The sequence below is a fragment of the Microcebus murinus genome, chromosome 2 (genome assembly GCF_040939455.1).
Source record: "Microcebus murinus isolate Inina chromosome 2, M.murinus_Inina_mat1.0, whole genome shotgun sequence".
Lineage (NCBI taxonomy): Eukaryota > Metazoa > Chordata > Mammalia > Primates > Cheirogaleidae > Microcebus > Microcebus murinus.
The window spans coordinates 12,410,312-12,432,691 of NC_134105.1; the positions used below are offsets into that span (position 1 = coordinate 12,410,312).

The 22,380-nt window shown below is 46.7% G+C and overlaps 1 protein-coding gene and 1 non-coding gene across 4 annotated transcripts in view; one reads left to right on the forward strand and one right to left on the reverse strand.

Moving 5' to 3' along the window:
- CAPZB (capping actin protein of muscle Z-line subunit beta) overlaps positions 1-3,007 on the reverse strand; it is a 134,987-nt gene extending 131,980 nt beyond the window's left edge. For 2 of the 3 annotated variants that reach the window (XM_012787689.2, XM_012787688.2), the window contains exon 1: positions 2,887-3,007. In XM_012787689.2, the coding sequence (XP_012643143.1) occupies positions 2,887-2,889 (3 nt within the window). In that variant the 5' untranslated portion in view covers positions 2,890-3,007. Of the gene's footprint in view, positions 1-1,609; positions 1,738-2,886 lie in introns of those variants that run through there. The other variant, XM_012787687.2, reaches the window with a different exon arrangement.
- Positions 3,008-19,796: 16,789 nt separating this feature from the next.
- On the forward strand, positions 19,797-19,937 carry LOC142869664 (U4 spliceosomal RNA). Its single transcript, XR_012918244.1, has one exon. It is a non-coding gene; the product is annotated as a U4 spliceosomal RNA (small nuclear RNA).
- The last annotated feature ends 2,443 nt before the right edge of the window (positions 19,938-22,380 follow it).

Consider the following 22,380-nt stretch of genomic DNA (forward strand, 5'->3'; position numbering starts at 1 on the left):
TTAGATTCTCAAGCCGTTATTTCCCTCAAGGGATAACAGATCTAGCTGTTTTCTTTACCATCAAACCTGCTGAAAATAAAAGCCATGGTGGTCTTATTTTATTTACCTATGATGCAACCCCACACTACCACTTCTGTCCTATCCCAACTATCTCCCCTGGCTTAGCAGAGTATTCCAGTAGGGGATAAATTTGACAATAAGCAGTCAGAAATTACTTACAAGCCTAGGAGATACTAAGAACAAGTTATTGAGAGAACCAATACGAAATCCAAGCAGCTAAGTTCAGAGACATAGACACATACCAAAGAGGGCATTCCATGCCATATCCTTCAGTGCCAGATGCTGTTCTAGGCCCCAGGGATACAGCCATGGAAAAAACACAAGACAAAAATTCTTGACTTGAAACAGCTTACATTCTGGCACACACTAGATATGCCTTCACCACCATACTACTATGTCACTACTAAAAAGTGAAAGACCTATGCAAACGCTCTAGCACACGATGCACAGGCAATAAATGCTGCTTCTCCCTTGTCATGTTTGAGTATCCCGATATTATATTTTTAGAGCATCCTGATACTTTCCAACACATAAAAGATTGGTACAATGAGAAGAACACAGTTTAGAGGCAGCCAGATGTGCCTCTGCTGACCAACAGTGGTTATTCCACAGACTGAGCAACACCTTGAGTAAGTTACTTCACCTCCTGAGCCTCAGCTTCTTCACCTGTAAAATGGGGACAGCAATTCCCTCAGAGGGCTTTGCCTGAATTGTACAGGTGAAACACACAGCACAGTGTGTGGCAGGTAATAGGCCGTCTTCCTTACCCCTTCTAGTCTTTTCAGATTGTCCAAATGAGAGCCAAGTACAGGACTCTAGAGAAGCCTCAGGTGTCATGTGTTCCTCCTGCGTCATTATGGGCACTTTCTCATCGCAGGTGGAGAAGTGCCCCTCCCTCTCTGATATGTGGCTTGGGGCAGCCCCGCCTGGCCACTCCACCCATCCTCCCCTGCTTTGGCCCTGAGTGCACACTTACAGAACATCAGCCCACTTTTAAAGTCCTCACCCAAAACTGTCCAGGAGAAGTCCTCTTCCACCCAGGCCTGGGTTCAGGCTCACCCCCAACCCTCCACCATACAATGAAAATCCAAAGGCCTTAAAAATGCCATTGCCCACATTTTCAATCAATATACTGGAAGACATGAAAAAAAAATATCTCTGATATAGTCACCCAAGTTCAGTAGCAACATCCCTTGATTAAACAAGGAACCAGGTTCCTCAAAACCCTTTGGGGCCCAAAGTCCACATGCAAACAGCTGCCTGCACTGGACAGGAGTCCCACACAGGGCGCTGATGCAGCAGGTGGATGGTTTTAGCTCTGACAGTCCATTCTTCAAAATTTCCTTGACCCTGTGAGGCAGAAGTCCTCTGGCCCTCCCAACCTAGGTGCTGGGCCTGCCCTGAAAAAGGTTCCAAGATGGACACAGGGCAGGCTTAGGTATGGGGGCATATGTGAAACCCCACGCTCCCCAAAACTCCCAGATAACACCTGCCTTCATTACCAAAACAAACACCACGAGTGGAGCCAGCTCTCTCCCTAGGATCTCACCTGATCCGTGCCCCCTCCATAATCAGCTGTTCCAACCCTTACAAGTTGACAGTTCAGGGGGAAAGGAAGGCTGCGCCTGCTAGGGTGCATTGTGTCCAGGCCGTATGCTGGGCCCAGGGCCTGGTGGCCCCTCAGGGCTACTGCCTCACAAGGGCGATTGTGCGTTCATCCCTGTCCTGTCGGCTCCTCCACCTCATCCCTCTGCTCCCACTCGGGCCTGGGTGCAGCGGGCACCGGCCGCTCCATAGGACGCTCAGCACCCTGCGCACCCGCCGCACCACCGAGGCGACGGCCCCGGGAAGGGCCCGCAGCGCACCACGCAGCCTTCCGGGCACATAGATGCCCGCCCTTCATCGCTCAGTCGCTCCCAGGCGACCTCCCCAGATGGAGCAACCCTCGACCTGAGAAGGCACAGAACCGGGACCACCCCCACCCCTGCTGGAGAGCTCCCCTCACTTCCCAGAGGACGCAAAGAAGGCGCGCCCTAGGTATAGGGGAGGGGACACCTGGGTCGTGCACAGGGCAGGGAGCAGGACCCTGGCGAAAGGGCTAGGCCGGAGACGGAGAGGGGCTGACGCGGGCTATGCTAAGAGTGCCGAGAAGTTTGGGGAAGGGGATCAAGGCGCGGAGCGGAGAAGTGAGGTCCAGGCGGGGGCCATGGGTGGAGGAGGGGAGGTCCAGACTTAAGACCGTGGGGGTAAAAGACTCAGGTTGAGGCCATGGGGAAACAGATCTAGGCCGCTGGAGCAGGGATTGATAGGGGTCCAGGCTGAGGCCACGGGGAAAGGAAGTAGGGGAGACAGCGACCCAGCTTGGACCATGGAGAGGGGGCCTAGCCTGGGCCATACCAGGGAGAAACGACGGCCTAGCCGGGACCTTATGGACAGGGGAAGCAAGCGGACCTAGCCTGGGCCGCAAGAAGGAGGAAGGGGGCCACGCCTGGGTCACCGGAGGGGGTTCCTGGTTTGGAACACCCGAGAAGGAGGGTCTAGCGTTGGCCACGGGAGAGACTAGCCTGGACACACAGGTGGAGAGTAGGGCTCCAGCTGGAGCCAGGGGCGGGGGCGGGGAGGGGAGGCAGAGTCACTGCCCACCCAGGACGCCCGCGCCGGCGACCCCCTCCTGAGCGGGGAAGGACGGTGTCTACCTAGGGTCCGGGACCCCGCCCCTCCCCCACCCCCAGAACCCACACTTCCCGGGTCAGGGGTCGGCGGGGAGAGGGGGACGCGAGCTCCGGCGGAGCCCCCGGGCTGGGGAGGAGGACGTGAAGCCTTTACCATGGTGGTGGCGGCGGCGGCGGTCCCGGTCCCGGCGTCTGTGGCTCTCCCCCCCGCAGCAGGGCCCGGCGCTTCCACTTCCCCCGGTGCCCAGGAGTGAACATCCGGGTCAGCGCCCCCCTCCCCCCGCGCCGGGCCGCCGCCACCATCCTTCCCCGCCCCGGCCCGGCCCGGGCCCGCCCCCCACGCCGCCAGCTCCCGGCCAATGAGCGCGCGCGGCCGCGGCGATCGCCAAGTATGGAGCGCGGCGCGGGGGGCGGGGCGCCGGCGGGGGAGCGGGGCGGGGCCTGCGCGGCGGGGCGGGGCGCGGCGGCGAGAGCGGGCCGGGGGTTGCAGGGGCTTCCGCCGGCGCGGACACCCGGGCCCAGCCCTGCGGGCGCGGGAGCGTATGCCTAGCTCCCCACCATGTGGGTGCAGAAGCGGGTGGCGGCCAAGGAACCGGGCCTGGGGCCCCAGGGTAGGGATGCGGAAGGCCCTCGGGCGGGGAGGGGGCCGTCCGTCCGCGCCCCGCCCGTGCACGCGCTCACTCCTGCGGTGGACCCGGAACTGGTGCCCAGCGGGCCGGCGGGCCTGGAGAGCGGGCGCGTCCTGGAGCACAGCGCTGCACTCCAGAATTAAAGAGCATCGGGCCACACCGCTTCTCCAGCACCGACTGTATACCAGGCCTTGTTTAGACACCAAAAGATATCAAAGGCAGAAAGATCCCTGCCCTTATAACTAGTATCTGTAACAGACTAGGTGTGCGGATGGCACAGGTGAAGAGATTAGAAAATTAAACTCATGAATAAATGCAGTTAAGAGTACTTTCAGATGTGCTGCGGAGAACGAGTTCGTTTGCCCAATGGGGCTGCCACCACAAAGTGACTCAAATTCTTCTTTTCTCTCTTTCTTCATTAAATATTTGTTGAGCCTAGTCTAGAAGACAGGAGACCTGGAATGCTAGTAATGTCTTTCTCTCTGGCTTGCCTGCTTCCTTTAGTGAAATCAGGTCATCTCTGAGAGTGTGGTATATGGTACGAATGACAGGAGCCAGGCTCTGTCCTCAGGGAGCCCATAGTCAAGAAAAAGCGTACACAGGTGGCCACTGGCAGAAAACATATACAGATAAGTCAGACAAGAATGGTAGAGAATGGGTATTATGAGAAGTCAAAGACAGGAATGGCACACTTGGTGAATATTTATTGAGCACCTACTATGTGGCAAGCACTGTGCTAGGCTCTGGGGATACAGCAATGAACAAAACAACCCATGTAGTCCTGGAGCTTGAATGTTGGCAGGGAGACAGCTACCAAAAAAATAGACTGTCAGGGAGTGAATGGTTAGAGATGTGGAGAAAAATCTGAGTGAGTAGGTACCAGGGGTCCTCAAACTTTTTAAACAGGGGGCCAGTTCTCTGTCCCTCAGACCATTGAAGGACCATTGGAGAGTGCAGCACACATTCCACACATGCGCACTGTGGGCCCAGGACAGAGTGAGCTGCTAAGCAGGACAGGAAGCGGGGGCAAAAACACCTGGCGAGCCAGATAAATGTCCTCTGTGGGCTGTAGTTTGAGGATGCCTGATAGGCAGTCTGGCAAAATGGCAGTGTTTTGGAGAGTCTTCAAGGAAGGCCTAGCTTAGAAAGTAATATTTGGGCCAGGCATGGTGGCTCATGCCTGTAATCCTAGCACTCTGGGAGGCCAAGGAGGGAGGATCACTTGAGGTCAGGAGTTCGAGACCAGCTTCATCAAGAGCAAGACCCTATCTCTACTAAAAATAGAAATTAGCAGGACAATGTAAAAAAAAAAAATAGAAAAAATTAGCTGGGCTACTGGGGAGGCTGAGGCAGAAGGATTGCTTGAGCCCAGGAGTTTCAGGTTGCTGTGAGCTAGGCTGATGCCACAGCACTCTAGCCCTGGCAACAGAATGAGACTCTGTCCAAAGAAAGAAAGAAAAGGAAGGGAGGGAGGAAAGGAAGGAAAGCAAAGGAAGAAATATTTGATCAGACAACTGAAGGGAAGGAAGGAGCCAGCCATGGGATAGCAGATGCACAAGGAACAGTAATGGCCAAGACCCTCAAGGTGACTGTACCTGGTGTGTTCAAAGTGGCCAGTGTGGCTGGCCTAGATTGGGTGGGAGCTAAAGGGCAGGGCAGTGACAAGATCGGACCCAGGCTTTAGAAGGATCATGAGGCTGCTGTGTTCTGAATGGACTGTAGGGGGACTAGGGCTTTAGAAAGCTATTTTTGTATTCAAGACATTTTTATTTACTTTAAAAAGCCCTGATAAGATGCTTTCTAGATGAAGGACACTGTTCAGCACTTTATAAATAATAACTAATTTAATCCTCATAACAAAGGCCCAGAAAGGTAAGGAACTTGCCCAAGGTCACACAACGGAGAGATAAAGGTGGCTTAGACCACACTAATAGCATTGGGGATGGCAAAGAGTGATTGTAATCCAGATGTTTGTGGATGCATTGGTGGTAGTCATGGGAAGAAAAACATCAACAATGATGCTAAGATGTTTTTTTATTCATATTTAAAGATTTTATTTTTTAAGAGCAGTTTTAGATTCACAGCAAAATTGAGAGGAAGGTACATATATACCCCCCACCCTACCTCACCCCATACATGCATAGCCTCTCCCATTGTCAACACCCCCCACTAGAGTGGTACATTTGTTACAATTGATTAACCTACATTGACACATCATAGTCACTCAATAGTTTACATTAGGGTTCACTCTTTGTGTTGTACCATCTATGGGTTTGGACAAATGGGTAATAACATGTACCCACCATTATAGTACCAGTCAGAGTATTTTCACTGCCCTAAAAATCTTCTGTGCTCCACCTGTTCATCCCCCTACCACTGATCTTTTTTCTGTCTCTATAGTTTTGCCTATTGCTAAGAGTTTTGGCTTAACACTGGAAGTAGTCTATTGAGCTGGGGGAGACTATAGGAAGAGCAGTGGGCTTTTCTGAAGGAGGGAGTGTGGATAAGAGTCAGTTTGGGGCAAGTTATGTTTGAGATGCCTATTGAAGATTGAAATGGAGATGTTAAGTAAGTCATTGGTTATGAGGTCTAGAGTGGGGGGGTGGAGTCAGAGCTAGTGATAAACTTACAAGAACCATCAGCTAGTTGAGTGGTCCCCAACCTTTTTGGCAGCGGGGACCAGTTTCATGGAAGACAACTTTGCCACGGACTAGGTGGGGACATGGTTTTGGGATGATTCAAGCACATTACATTTATTGTGAAGCCAAACCTCTCTGCTAATGACAATCTGTATCTGCAGCTGCTCCCCAGCGCTAGTATCACCACCTCAGCTCCACCTCGGATCATCAGGCATTAGATTCTCATAAGGAATGTGCAACCTAGATCTCTCACATGCAAAGTTTACAATGAGGGTTCAGGCTCCTGTGAGAACCTAATGCCACCACTAATCTGACAGGAGGCGGAGCTCAGGCTGTAAATACAGACAAAGCTTCCTTCACTCACCTTCCTCTCACCTCCTGCTGTGCACCTGGTTCCTAACGGGGGTTGGGGACCGCAGAGCTACTCAATGGCATTTAAAGGTATTGGGAAGCGCACACCTTGATGAGCCCATTTAATGGGTCAATGTAGAGAGAAGAGGTCATGAAGAGGAGCCAGCAGGGAGACTGAGAAAGAGTGGCCTCAGAAGCAAGAAGAGGACCAAGAGAAGGTGGTGTTCCTCTCAGGAGCTGAGCAAGAAGAGCAGGAAGGAAAGTGAATTCATTGGGCAGGTCACTCCACAGATTGGCTGCCCATTGGTCAGATCCACCCCTAAAACCATCAACTGTTGCTGCGAACGTGGGTCACGTGGCATCAAACATGGCCTCCTGCGGGGGGCCGTGGGTGGGCAGGCAGGCACCATGAATATTTTAGTACTGTTTCTCCTTCCTTCCTCTTTTAAAAAACCCTGCCTTGCTAGAAGTTCATACTACCACATTTCCCCCCGACATGCCTCCTTTTCGCTCTCAAGAACTGACCTCCATCTCCCCTCCCACAACTTTCTGTATGACTTCAGCACCCATGAGCATGATCCATGAGAAATCTTACTGACTTCTCACTTACTGATTTCTTCCCCACCAATGAGTTTGCTTCCCCCCATTCCCCAGGTGTCCACTCCCCTGGTCTCAGCCTGGACTGCTCTCACCATTAACTGGACTGTCTCAGAAATTACAATCACAAAGATCTCAAATCTGGCTTAACCGCCTTACTATACTATCACCACACAAACATTTCTTCAGCCTTAGAGACCTGCAAACCTTTGACCTTTCCAGATTTTCCGTGCTCCTGTCCCTACTTCGCCCAACTCAGTAATGATTGTTGTACTTCCTGACAAAGACCCGTAACCCCTTTGTCCCTTCACCTCATCCCTGTTTTTTGCATCAGAACGTGAACACTGCTGGAAATTTAAAGTGACTGCTGTCCCTTTAAGTTGATGTCCACAAATTTAAAATGAGTCCTGAATCCTGGCTAGTAATCCTACTGTATTTCCCTGACATAGTCTGCTCTCCACGCTCTAAAATGATGATTTTTTTAACCTTATTTCTCCCTAAACTTCTTTTGTCCCCTTCTCAACCTTCACTCTAAGCAGGTGGCCTTGCCTCACATTTCACAGAGATAACAGAATCCACCTGTCATCTGCCAGTGTCTCTGTACCTTCCCCGAAATCTCTGCCCTCCCTGCTTTTACCGTGAATGAAGGGTTTGTGTTCCTATCAGAGCCACCCCCTCCATTGCACTCCGAATCCTTCCTTTCTTAGTTACCGATTTCTCCCTTGATACTGAATCATTTACATCTGCTTCAAAAATATGCCCTCATGTTGCCTATCATAAAAGTTTTAACAACAACTGAAAACTCATCGATCCTACATTTCCCTTTAGTCACCTCTCCCATTTTTTCTGCTCCCCTTCATATCAAAACCTTGCCAATTCTCTGCAGTTGCAGATTCCACATCTACTCTGATTTCTCCTCAAATCAGTCGAGGTCAGCCTTCTGTCTCCACCTGCCCAGGAAGTGACGTTATTTTTCTCAAGCTGACCTGGGCACTCAAGGTTGCAGAAGCCAATGGTCACTTCGGGACCTCATCGTACTTCTGACCTCTTAGTGTCTGTTACACTTGGCTACTCTCCTCCTTAATGCCCCTCTCTTGGCTGATATTACCCATTCCTGGGGTTCAGATTTCCTCTGAGTTTCCTTGGATAGCACCTCTTCCTTTTAGGAAGGCTTAGTCCTGGGACCTCTTTCTTTCTTTCTTTCTTTCTTTCTTTCTTTCTTTCTTTCTTTCTTTCTTTCTTTCTTTCTTTCTTTCTTTCTTTCTTTCTTTCTTGTTTTTTTTCTGTATCTAAACTCTCTTTTGGTCACTATGGATCTTCAGCACTTAGAACATAGTAAGTGCTCAATGAAGATATGTGAACTAAGATAATTGTATCAACATGATAACATTATTATGTGAATAAACAGACCAAGAATGAATAATACAGTAATGGCTACTTTTTAATGAGTGCTTACTATGTGCTAAGCACTTTTCATGTTCCTCCCAACAATGCTTTGAGTTAGGGACTTTTATTTTTACCATTTTACAGAAGAGGAAGTTGAGGCTTAGAACAAATGACTTGCCTGAGATCGTGCAGATAATAAGTGGATGAATTCATCCTCACTTTGGTCTTTCTGACTCAAAGTCTGTTTTCAGAATCACCAAATTGAGATCCTACGTAGGAAAGTGCTTTGTAAACTGCAAAAGGCAATGCTACTCCATCCCAGCACATAGCATAGCAATTTACATATAGAAGGTGCCCGTAAGTAGTTTCTGAATTGAGGCAGGGTGGGAAGGAAGCCCCGACCCTGTAGTACCATCACCCAAGCAAAGAAGCAGCAACCTTGAAGTCCTTGAGAAACAGCCTTCCATTGCATGCTGGGCTGTGATGCATTACCCAGAAGTTGCCCGACCTGGTTTCCATCTTTCCTTCTTCAATTAAGTCCCCACAGCTGGAACTGTTGGCTTAATAAACACACAATTATCCCAGGGGGTTGGGAATTGCTTAGCTCCCAAATTACCTCCAATGTAACAGGCCTGGGCCTTCTTCCTGAGTTGGGCATCTTTTCAAGTTACTAAAGTGGTTTTAGACCTTTTATTGTGTCTTTGTGTCCATGAGAGCCCTGGAGTAACCCAGATTTTCACCCCTCCCTACACTGAATTCTGTAGACAACCATATTCCCTGGACATTCTACCTCCATATACAGACGTTTCAGTGGGATTTATTCAAGAGTCTGTGTAACCAAGAGTTCCAGGAAGGAAGGAACACCACATGGTAATTCCATCTGCCCCCTCATTCAGCTGGTTTAGAGGTCACTGCTGGGGTACCTCACAGGAACGCATACCCTCTCTCTCCTACATCTTAACCCTTCCTCACTTTGGTTGGGTGGAGTTGAGCCCAGCCCTTGCTCCAGAGGAGAGGATGCTGATTGGCTGGAGCCAAAGTATAGCTTTGGCCATACTAATTGATTTGTGGATGGGCCCTTGGCCTAATTCAGGCTACCATGCTTTGTGCAGAACACTAATCCAAATAAACTCTGCCCAAAGGGGGGCCATCAATCAAGTAAGTTTGGGAAATGATGTAAACAATATTCTTTCTTGGGGATTTTATTTTCTCCAGGAACCTTACACTTCAATTATCCTGCCTCTCCCCAGATTGTTCAACTACTCTCTCTCAACTAGATGATTATTCTGGTTTTAAAAATGCCTAAGTGGCTCACATCTTTTTTTTTTTTTGTAAGAAACAACTTATGTCAATCTCATGTCTCCTCTAGCTTCCACCCATCTCCTGCCTTTCCCAGCTGCAGAATTGTCTGTTTTCTCCCTGTACTTCCTAACCTCTCGTTCTGTCCCATCACTCCTCTTAAGGTAATCTGTCACCTCCAGGTCAAAGGTCACATGCACGTTTTCCAAACCTCACCTCCTGTGACTCCCCAGTAGCATTTGACACTGTTGGCCACTTCCTTCCTCCTCGAAGCATTCTCTCCCACTGGTTTCCATGACATCATGTGACTGTCCTGGCCTTAATCCTGCCTCTGTGACTGCTCCTTCTCTAGGTTTCTGCAGACTCCTTGTCCTCCACGAAAAGACAGTTTCTCGAGGTTCAGTAGCAGGTTCCCGCCTCCTCTTATTAATACTTTGTCTTTTCCCTTAGACGATCTCATCCTTGCTCATGGCTGCAGTTCCCAGTGACCTCAGTCGTGAGCCCACCCCTGGGCCTGGCAGAGATGGGACCTGACAGGGAGGCAGGGCAACTGTTTCCCTGATCAGGGTTCTGTTACCAAAAGGAGAAAGTGATGCTGAAGAGTAGCAAGAAAAAAGAAAGAGCCAGGCGTGGTGGCTCACGCCTGTAATCCTAGCACTCTGGGAGGCCGAGGCAGGCGGATTGCTTGAGGTCAGGGGTTCAAAACCACCCTGAGCGAGACCTCGTCTCTACTAAAAATAGAAAGAAATTAATTGACCAACTAAAAATATATAGAGAGAAAAAATTAGCCGGGCATGGTGGCACATGCCTGTAGTCCCAGCTACTTGGAAGGCTGAGGCAGTAGGATCACTTGAGCCCAGGAGATTGAGGTTGCTGTGAGCTAGCCTGATGCCACGGCACTCACTCTAGCCTGGGCAACTAAGTGAGACTCTGTCTAAAAAAAAAAAAAGAAAGAAAGAAAGAAATGTGTTTTCTGTGGACATTCTGGATAAGCTCATGCAAATGAATGAAACAGGCTCCTCTGAGGTCTCAGAAAGGTCTAGTCACTGGACCCTTAAGGAGGACCTAGTGCAGGCAAAAACAATGTTGATTACCTCTGAAGACAGAAAATTGTGTGGTTTATAGAGGAGGCAGCCTTGGCTAGACAGCTTAGGTCAACTCAGTTTCTAAGGCTCAGCATCTTGAAAGAACATGTAGGAAGAAGGGGGGAGGTAGACAGATCAGTCACAATTCACCTCTTTCTAATACATCTCCAAAGCCTTCAGTGCCAAGACGATACTTTACTCTGAGGTTAGACACAATCATCTTGGGGTTTTTGTTTTTGCTTTTCTAATAGGTACCTGGGAGAACTCACAGCTGCCTTCTGCTGGACCAGAAGTATTTGTATCTTGACCATCTGTGGGGTCATGGTCAGAGTTATAGAAAGGCCTCTCATGTGCAGGCCAGCTGTTGGAGGTTTTATATGCATATTTGGGAGAATTCATCTTTAGTGTGTTAAGCAGGCCAGCCATTCCCCCGCCAGGGTTGGGCTGGAGTCTGCAATGTGTCCAAGGCTGACTCTGGCCTCAGACTCAGGGTAATCACCACCTTCTCCTCTATGTAATATTCTCTGCCAATCCCCTCAAAAGCTGCTCTGTGTTGCCATGGAAACCCTATGCTTTGTATACCTTATCAGGTCACCTTTTCTTTTCTTTCCTTTTTTTTTTTTTTTGGGACAGAGTCTCACTCTGTTGCCTGGGCTAGAGTGCTATGGTGTCAGCCTTGCTCACAGCAACCTCCAACTCCTGGGTTCAAGTGATCCTTCTGCCTCAGCCTCCTGAGTAGCTGGGACTACAGGCATGCACCACCATGCCCGGCTCATTTTCTCTATATATTTTTAATTGGCCAATTAATTTCTTTCTATTTTTAGTAGAGATGGGGTTCTCGCTCTTATTCAGGCTGGTTTTGAACTCCTGACCTTGAGTGATCTGCCCGCCTCGGCCTCCCAGTGTGCTGAGATTACAGGAGGGAGCCACCACGCCCAGCCCAGGTCACCTTTTCACTTGTAATTTGTCTATGGGCTCCTTGAGGCAGAGGCTCTGAGTCATATCACTAACAATTAGCATAGAACCTGGGATGCAGTACAATATGAATGAAGCCTGTCAAATAGTGAGCCAGAGAAAGTCCAAGCACAGTCATCCAGGATGCAAACCTCGGTCATCCTCAACTTTTCCCCAGCTCCCATCTCTCATTCCAATCAGACATTGCAAAGTTCCAGATGGAACTAAACCAGATGCAGAAGAGACGTAGGAGCTGATAAAGTGGGAGGACTCACAGCACAGTCTAGAGAAAGGCTGGAGTAAGAGATCACAGCAATGAACAATTGGAAAATGAAGTGTTTTAAAATACCACTTATAATAATATCAAAAATATAAAAGTCTTACAGATGCATTTAATGAAAGATGTGCAACTCCTGTGCACTCTAAAAGCTAGAAAATATTGCAAAGAGAAATTAAAGATATACCCTATTATAAAGTAAATATACCCTATTTATGGGTTGGAAGATTCAATACCATTAAGATGTTCATTCTCCCAAAAATGGACTATCAATTTGATGCAATCAAAATCAAAACTCCAGCAAGTTTTCTTGTATAAATTGACAAGCTGATTCTAAAATGTATATGAAAATGCAAAGGTCCCAGAGTATTTAAAACAATCTTACAAAAGGGGGGGGAGGAGTTAGAGGCCCTACACTATCTGATTTAAAGATTTATGATAAAGCTACAGAAATCAAAATTGTCTGGCATTGGCATAAAAGACAGACACATAGATCAATGGAACAGAAAAGTCCAAAAATAATCCCACGTATAAACAGTCAAATAATTTTTGACAAAAATGCCAACATAATTTGATGGAGGGAAGAACATTGTTTAACAAACAGTGCTGGAACAATTGGAAATCCATTTAGAAAAATAATGAAGCTTGGTCTTTCCCTCACACAGTACATAAACATTAACTCCAAATGGATCACAGACCTAAACGTAAAGAGCTAAAACTATAAAGCTTCTAAAAGAAAACAGGAGACAATCTTCATAATGTGGAGCTGGCAAAAATTTCTTAGGAATGAAAAGCACTAACTAAAAAAGAAAAAAATGTATATGTTGGATTTCATTAAAATTTTTTAAAAATTGTACTCTTCCAATGATGCCATTTAGGAAAAATATTTCAAAGCCATGTAAAGCATTATTTAAACACACATAGGACTTTAAATATTTTTTAAGAGAATGACATTCTCTCTGCCACATAAGTTTCAAGGCTTCTAAATAAATAAACAGCTTAATTTTTTGTTCAAATGGAGTATATAGCATAAGTGGACCTTTGTTGAGGGTGTTACTTCCCAAGACCAGACTGGAGCTGGTAACCTATTTATTTAAGGCAGTCAATGTCACTGTAGTCAGAAAGACTCCAGATTGTGGCCAGGAAGAAAAATAGAGGTCAGAGGCAAAGAGGTGATGCCAAGTATCTGGTCCAGCAGTGTGAAGTAAGACCATAAGTGGGAAAAATGACTGACCTAGTCGGAAGCTTAGAAGATCAGGAACAAAGTGCAAAGGGTAAAAGTGGAGAGCACAGGCCCGGCATGGTGGCTCACACCTGTAAACCTAGCACTCTGGGAGGCCAACACGGGAGGATTGCTTGAGCTCATGAGTTCAAGACCAGCCTGAGCAAGAGAGAGAATCCATCTCTACTAAAAAAAAAAAAAAAAAAAAAAAAAATAGAAAGAAATTAGCTGGACAACTAAAAGTATATATAGAAAAAATTAGCCGGGCATGGTGGCACATGCCTGTAGTCCCAGCAACTCAGGAGGCTGAGGCAGAAGGATTGCTTGAGCTCAGGAGATTGAGGTTGCTGTGAGCTAGGCTAATGCCACGGCACTCTAGCCAGGACAACAAAGTGAGTCTCAAAAAACAAAACAAAACAAAACTGGAGAGCACAGAGGGTTAAGATGAGTCAGCAGGGAGGCCTAGAGCAATGCTGATGGTGAATAGGCCCATCTCATAGGTGCTGCCTATCAATGGCTTAAAACTTCCAGACAGGATCAAATATACATAATCTGAGATCTTATAATGTCTGGTCCAACTTAAAACTCTGTATCTGTCAGCTGGCATGGTGATACACGCCTGTAATCCTAGCACCCTGGGAGGCCAAGACAGGAGGATTGCTTGAGATCAGGAGTTCGAGACCAGCCTCAGCAAGCATGAGACCCCATCTCTACTAAAAATAGAAAATTAGCTAGACAACTAAAAATAAAAAAAAATTAGCTAAAAAAAAATTAGCCAGGTGTGGTGGCACATGCCTGTAGTCCCAGCTACTCGGGAAGCTGAGGCAGAAGGGTCATTTGAATCCAGGAGTTTGAGGTTGCTGTGAGCGAGGCTGATGCCATGGCACTCTAGCCCAGGCAACAGAGTGAGGCTCTGTCTCAAAAAAAAAAAAAAAAATCTGTATCTGTTGAGAAAACCCTGACTGCCCAAAGATCTCTTTCTGTCACACACCATTGCCTGGACAACTGCCATTACAGTTCTGTTGGGCTTTAATCTTGGTGACCTTTCTTCATTCTCTGCCCCACATTACCTGTGATTGATACAGGCACGGTAGCACTGACAAGCTACATGGTCGCCTTTTTGATTTCTTCTTCCTGGGTACAAACATAGTCTATCTTTCCCAGCCTCCCTTGAGTTAGGGTGTAGTCATGTGACTGGGTTTTGACCAACGGAATGTGGGAGGGAATGACATATGCCATCTCTAGGCATGGCCATCAAATGCCCCTGTGTCCTGTTCCATGTCCTGCCCCACGTTCTCTTTGCTTATCAGCCAACCGAATGCAGAGGATCTTAGGGGAGACTCCAAGATGGAAGAAGCCTGTATCCATTTCCGCGACAGTCCACTGAAAACATCCAAGTCTCAGGCTGTGTCTTGTGGGGGAAGGAAACCGTAATCGTAGTAAGCCACTAAGAATTGGGGATTGTTTGTTCCAGCAGCTGCATTACCCTGACTAATACAGGTCTAAAGAGCTCCTATGATAGCTTCCAACATAGCAGGAAATGTTTAGGATGATAAATTTAAGCAGATCTCCATAAAAATGTAAAGGGTCCACGGTATCTCAAGGTAAGCCAGTGAAGCTGGACAGAGATCACACAGCTACACCGATGGCATGCCAGCGTTTGGATGGAGGTCTGTCTGGTCCCCAAGCCTGTGCCTTTCCTCCCCCTTTCCCCAAACAAAGAGGTGTTTACATGTTTTGCGTTATGATCATCATGATGATAGACTCTAGCCCCTGTGTAATTTATTCTCTGGCACATCTGTATATATGACTGCAGAACTTTCATCACTTCCCACAAGCCAGTGAGGTTGCCTATAATGACACGCTGTAATCCTCATTTTTATGTAAACATCATACCCGAGAGCTCAAGGCAGGGTAGTTAAAATTATCATGTTGTCCAGCCTGCAACCTAACTGTTTACTAGGCTGGTGAAAGACTCGTGGGACAATGCCATAAATGCACAGGTTTCTGTCTCCATCCTCTCATTCCTTCCTATCTCAGCTGTTCTAGTCAGAGGCTCTGTGCTTCTCTTACCTGAAAAATTGCTCCTACTTCCTCCTTGCAATGTTGAAAGAGCAAACAACGGAACCTCCTTCTATTTACTACCTTCCCTTTCTATGAAATGGGAGGTACGATACCTACCTCATGCAATTGTTGTGAGATTTCAGTAAGACAGGCAGTAAACTGGTGGCACTTAGCATGCTAATCATGTTTATGGGTGGCCCCCTTCCCCACCCCCAACAATCCTTATTATTGTTCCCAAACATCACATGATTCTTGGTATTTTGTAAATACATTTCCAAGTCTTATTACATTGTGTTTTATACCTGGTTTTCTGTGTCAGCTTTGCGTATCTTTGACCTTAAACTTCAAAAAAGCAGAAAATCTGTGGTTGCCAAATATTTATTATTCCCAGGTACCATGCTATTCATTATCTTCCAATCACAAGTAAGAACTCAGTGAGTTCTTCCTTTTTTTTTTTTTTTTTTTTTTTTGAGACTGAGTCTCACTCTGTTGCTCAGGCTAGAGTGAGTGCCGTGGCGTCAGCCTAGCTCACAGCAACCTCAAACTCCTGGGCTCAAGCAATCTTCCTACCTCAGCCTCCTGAGTAGCTGGGACTACAGGCATGCGCCACCATGCCCAGCTAATTTTTCATATATATTAGTTGGCCAATTAATTTCTTTCTATTTATAGTAGAGACGGGGTCTTGCTCTTGCTCAGGTTGGTTTTGAACTCCTGAGCTCAAACAATCTGCCTGCCTTGGCCTCCCAGAGAGCTAGGATTACAGGCGTGAGCCACCATGCCGGCTGAGTTCTTCTTATCTTTTAAGCTTTATGCAAAGTACAAAGAGGCTCCTGGTATAAGATTCTATTTCTGCCCATAAGGACCATCAGAGAGATGATTTTATAAGGCATAATGTCTTTCCCTCCTCCTCCTCCTTCTTTTTCTCCTTCTCCTTCTTTTTAGAGATGGGTCTTGCTCTGTCATGCAGGCTGCAGTGCACTGGTAAGATCATAGCTCACTGCAGCCTCAAACTCCTGGATTCAAATGCTCCTCCTGCCTTAGCCTTCTGAGTGGTTGGGACCGAAGGCGCACACCACCATGTCTCCTGTGGCGTGATTTTTAGTGGTGGATCAGTATCTACTGCATGAAGGGATCATAATTTTTTAAAAATGATTCCTTGGTTGGGCACGGTGGCTCACACCTGTAATCCTAGCACTCTGGGAGGCCAAGGCGGGAGGATTGCTAGAGGTCAGGAGTTCAAAACCAGCCTGAGCAAGATCGAGACCATGTCTCTACTATAAATAGAAATAAATTTAATTGGACAACTAACATATATAGAAAAATTAGCCGGGCATGGTGGCGCATGCCTGTAGTCCCAGCTACTCAGGAGGCTGAGGCAGCAGGATTGCTTGAGCCCAGGAGTTTGAGGTTGCTGTGAGCTAGGCTGATGCCACAACACTCACTCTAGCCTGGGCAACAAAGCTAGACTCTGTCTCAAAAAAAAAAAAAAAAAAGTGATTCCTTAATGTTGTACAATTTATTTATTTATAAATTTTCACCATTATTTGCAATACATTTTTGTATGTATCCTTCTGCTCATATCCCCAGTTATTTTCTCAGGACCCACAAGGAGGATTTCGCATCAAAGGAAGAGCACGTTGTCAAGGCTTTTGCTATCCATTGCCAAATTTCCTTTTAGAAAGTTATGCAAATCCGCAACCCCACCAGCAGCGTATGAGAATGCTATAATAAAGGATTTTGGCCAAGATGATGATTATGACAAAAGAAAAATAATCAAGAAGATAAGTGTTTGCTAAAGGCTCGGCCCACGCCAGCTGTGTATATTTGTTGAACTCTGTCACCATGTTCCTTGGACCAAACGCCGAAGGTCCTTTACACTCTTAGCTGATTTAGTACCTCTCTCAACACCCTAAAACTTTCACCCAAGTCTTATCTGAAAGAAAGGGGGTTTCTGATAAATACCGTTTCCATTCTGCAAACTCAACCCAAGTGCTTCCATCCGTCATCTTGCGGTGGACCACCTCTGGGGTTTTAACGATGGGCAGTTGGTCAAAAAGGGATGCCGGCTGCCTTGGACCTGAGAACTTCAATGCTCATAAGATATAAAAGAGATGATTTGGGGTGAGAAAGTCATGTTGCGAGGTACGAAGGAAAAACCAACAACGACCCAAGAGTTTAGAGTTTCATTCTGACCTGCTCTGATAATATCACTATGGCGATGAGCTCCATAAACAATTGCAAAATAGCGAGATGAAAAGGAACAAGCCAGTTCCACCCAGGCGATCTGGAGTTATTTTAGGGATCGAGGCAATGTCATCTGGGGTAAATATGGAATGCAAAATCTGTTCTTTTAATAATCATCCCCTTCTTTTGTGAGGCTGAACAAAGGCCTGGCAAATCAGTCATTTGTGCTGAAAAAAAGCACCCACCCAGGGCTTTCAGGGCTGAGGAGAAAGTGCAGCCAAAAGGATGGAAATAATGGTTAATAACAGATGCTGGGATTATTCTTCTCACACCCTTGGCCTCTGAGGCTCTGCGGAGCCTGGAGTGGAGTCCAAGGGGGTGGAACAAGGGTGATGTTCTCGGGAAGAGCTGGCCTGGTGGAGAGGCTGGGATGGGGACCCCAGGGACCTGAGCTTGGTTGCCTGCTCCTGACCTTGATTCTTGGGCCAGAGGCGGTGGAGGGAAGCATCTTCAAGGCCACATTCTGTCTCTGGGGCATCACCATCTGCTGCAGATGACATTTGCCACTCCTATCCTCATGCTATTCTCTTTGAACCCCTGACTCAGCGAGCCCCAATCCAAAAAGCAGAACTAGCTATTTTTTGCATCAAGAAAAAAATGTCAGGCAAGACACTTGCTGAATTCTCTGCTGACCCTGAAACGCTTCCTTTTGCACTTAACCCCTTGTTCTTCCCTCATTCTCTTTGCTCCTTTCTCATCTAGACCGCCAAATTGCAAGTGCCACCATCGTCTCTGGTGAAGATCCACAGGGAAGGGGTTGTACCGCAGCCATGGAGGCTGGCACGATGCCTGGGACACAGAAGCTTCTCCATAAATGTCAGCTTATAGGAACTGAATTCAAAATCCCACGCCTACCCTAAAATGGGCATTTCTCCAGTAGGTCTGAGACTGAGGCTATTTGTTCATTCACTTATTCAACAAATATTTATTGAGCACCTACTAGGAGCCAGAACTTGTGGTAAGGACTGGGGCTACAAAAATAAACAAGATCCCAGGGCCCTGTCCTTATGGACAGTGCATTCTTGTAGACCCTAAGGTGAGTGGGTCTTTCAACTTTCATCTCTGGCCTTTTTACGTAAAATTGCACTCCTCTCTTACCCTGTTTTATTTTTCTTCTGAGCTACTTATCACCCCAGGGCATAATATGTACTTTTTTCATTTGTTGTTTACCTGTCAGTCTTCCCACACAAAAATGTGCCCTCTTTGAAGGTACTTTGTCCATGGCATTCATTGCTGAATCCCCAGCACATATAATCCTGCCTAGCACACGGCAGGTGTGTCTTGATCTGTTCAGGCTGCTAAAGCAACATACCATAGACTCAGTGGCTCATAAACAACAGAAATTTACTTTTCACGGTTCTGGAGGCTGCAAAGTCCAAGATCAAGGCGCTGGCAGATTTGGTGTCTGGGGAGGACCCTATTCCTGGTTCATAGATGGTGCTGTCTCACTCTGTCCTCAAATGGTCTCTTTCATAAGCATATTGATCCCGATACTGAGGGCTCCACTCTCATGGACTAATCGATTCCCCAAATCCCCATCTCCTAATACCATTACCTTGGGGGTCAAGATCTTATTAACATATGAATTTGGGGAGCACACAAACATTCAGACCATAGCAAGGTGCTCCACAAATATATGTTAGATCTGATTAATCCCCCTGCCGCCTACCTGCTTCTGCAGTGCCTCCCCCAAGTTTCCCCACCTCCTTCCTTCCACGCTTAGACGCCTGCCAGCATCTTCGCTAACAGGGATCCTGGTCCGATCAGAAGGGGTGGGCCATGAGACACGTTAGCATAAACAAGTCAGGAAACTTCTTGAAACCAAGAGGTCTTCAAAACTCCAACTAAACTATAAAGATTACCAGTAATTAAATTTCCTAAAAATAATTATGATTTTTTAAAAACAACTATAACAGTGACAGTTGTAACTCATTGAGCCTCTCCACACTGCTGAGCAGTGTGGGAGGCAATTTACAGATGTCCAATCCTGATAACAACCTGGAAATGCAGATATTGTGATTCCCATTTTATGAATGAAAAAGTTGAGGCTTGAGGAAACGCATGATCTTGTGGGAGGTCCCATGGCCACCAAGTGGTGAAGGCCCAGGACTGAAGCCCAGGTCTGCCTGCCTTCAAAGCCTGTGCTCCTCTGCCACACAAAATGATTGTGGGGGACAGTTATGTGCACGAGGACACCTGTCCCAGCATCACTCTGAAGAAAATTGGAAATATCCTAAAAAATACAAAATAGAGGGACAGTTAGGTGAATTACAGTGAGTGAGGTCAGTAGACTATTGCAGTTACTGAAAATGAAAAAAGCTTTGCACAGTGGCAATATAGTAGCCAATGAGGTTTATTTGAGGTGTGATTATTGCTAATTATAAACTGTTCCCAGTACTCCCCCATGACAACTTGCAATATAGTCAACATTGGCAATTTTTGACAGTCTTTACAGAGACTGAATATTTAAAAAAAAAAAAAGATACAAAGAGTTATGGTGACAGAAAAGTACTTACGATGAATGAAAAAAACCATAGGATATGGAATGTATGCCCCTGGAGATTACAATCCATAAGTATGCATGTGAAGCATAAACATGCTTGTATAAAAGATGAAAAGGAAATATATAAATATGATCATAACTGTGTGCTGGGATTTGGAGGGATAATTTTCCCCCTCTAGTTGCTAATCTCTCTGTAAGGCAGTCAAATTATGTTTGCAATTTATGGATTAAAAAAAATATTTTAAGACACTCTTCTTAGAAGTCGCGTAGCTTTGCACATAAAGCACATAAACCAGCAGGCATTGTTTTAAGTTGCTAACTAAATAGATGCCTTTCCTCCAGCACCTGCTCCAACCCTGGCAACCCACCTGCTTCCAAGCTGCAGCCTTTCCTGTCCAGGCAAGCCAGTGGGCACTATTGTCACTCACTTCTGTGTCCGTCTGCTAATGCCACACTGCAGTCTGGAGCTGCTCTGCCCAATATGAAAGCCATTGCCACAAGTGAATGTTTAAATTTATATGAATAATAAATAAATTATTCAGTTCCTCAGTTGCATTGTCCTACCTCAAATGCTCGATAGCCACGTGCAGCTAGCGGCTACCATGGTGGACAACACAGATATAAAATATTTCCATCATAGCAGAAAGTTCTGTTAGGCAGCACTAATCTAGCCTCTAGGCTGAAGACAATTTTTAGAATGCTAGGTAGACAAAAGATCCCGTAGTTACTTGCTATCAATGGATTGACTGGACAATGACTTTTTCATCCTGAGCTTTTTTACTCTCATATCTCATCTCTACTCTCCAGAAAGATCAAGGGTCAGGGAAGATTAAGGATAGCCCTCCCCACTAAAAGGTGGGTCTCCCAATTATAGCTATTTAAAAGTGCTTCACAGAGTGAAGACTGATCGGGCAGCATGGAAGAGTGAGAAAAGTTGGGGGACTGTTTTTGATGATGAATGTTATCAACAGAAGCCACGTATTGATGTCAATTGTGTGCCAAGCACTGTATATATTTTATCTCAGTTGATCTTTGCAACTCTGCATGGTAGGTTTTACTCCACTGTGTATTAGGATGAAGACACTGAAGCTCAAAGAAGTAAAGAAACTTGCCCAATATCATGAGCCAGAATCCATGCCTCAACATGCCTCATGGGGGATTCCAAATCTCATAGAAGGATTCCAATTGGCCTGCTTGGGTAACAGTACTGCCCCTGGGACTGGGCATGTAGGATGAGAAGATTGGCTACCACGATCCATCGGTCAGGCCAAGGACATTGTCAACCACCGTACTGGGAGACAGTGACCAACAGTCTCGTTAGAACCACCTAAGATCAGGGACAAACAGCTGTGAAATAGAAAAAAGGATGGGACACATGGCAGCAACTGCTATTCATGGCCATAACATCATCAGTACAATTCCCATGGGTCCTACTCATGTGCCAATCTCGGTAGTTTTCCAAATTGTCTCAAGGAGAGCAATAATGGCAATTAGTACTACCTTTTATAGAGAGCCTAGGTGCTGTGGCCTGTGCTTTTTATGTGCACTGTTGTTCATGTTCACACTTGTACCTCCATCGTTTTTCACTAATGTTGGGCTTGTTTTCTTGCTTTGGGTAGAAATAGCAGAACTTGTTTCCTGCACACTCGAACTTGACTTCCCTGGGTTCTCTGTGGCTGGTTTCCCAGAGCTGGCCCACCTCCTGCCTCGTGTTCTAGACTAATTTAAGTCATCCACATATCGAACATCGAACATATTGCCCCTACGCTCTTTCTTTGAAGAGCCTACGCTCTTTCTTTGAGAGTTCACGGACTCGGACATTCACACACAGGATTACTCACTAGCCTGGGCGCCAGCGGGCCGATTCAAAAACAGAACTCAGTGGACACCGTCTAGCCCGGGGACTGGACGGCTGACCAGAGACTGACCCGGATGCCCCCCAGAGGGCCCTGGAGAGCCGAGAGGTCTGTGGTTCAATGGTCGGGGGAGAAGGAGGAATGTTCCCGAGCCATAGCTTCTCCTTGGATTGAATCCAGCCTACACCAGAGCCGCTTGGGGCCCAAGTTGTCTAAGTAAACACGGATTCCTTGACGAGTTTCCAAAATCAGGAACAGAACAACTGTTTGGTTTGAACAAGCTGTGCTCTGTAAACCACCGCTTGCATATCACCAGGGCCCCGTGTAAATATTTTAGCTACAGATTGAGCGAACACAACTTTTTTTTGAAACCCCATCACTTCATTGCTAGACTTGTAATGAATTACGTGTTGTCTCCATTTGTTGTTAGACTTAAAATGAATTATGTGTTATTTCTATTTGTTGGGAGGTCCAATTCTCTCATCTGATTACAAGCTTCTCAGATGTGTCTGTACTGAGATTGTTGGGGTTTGGGGAAACTC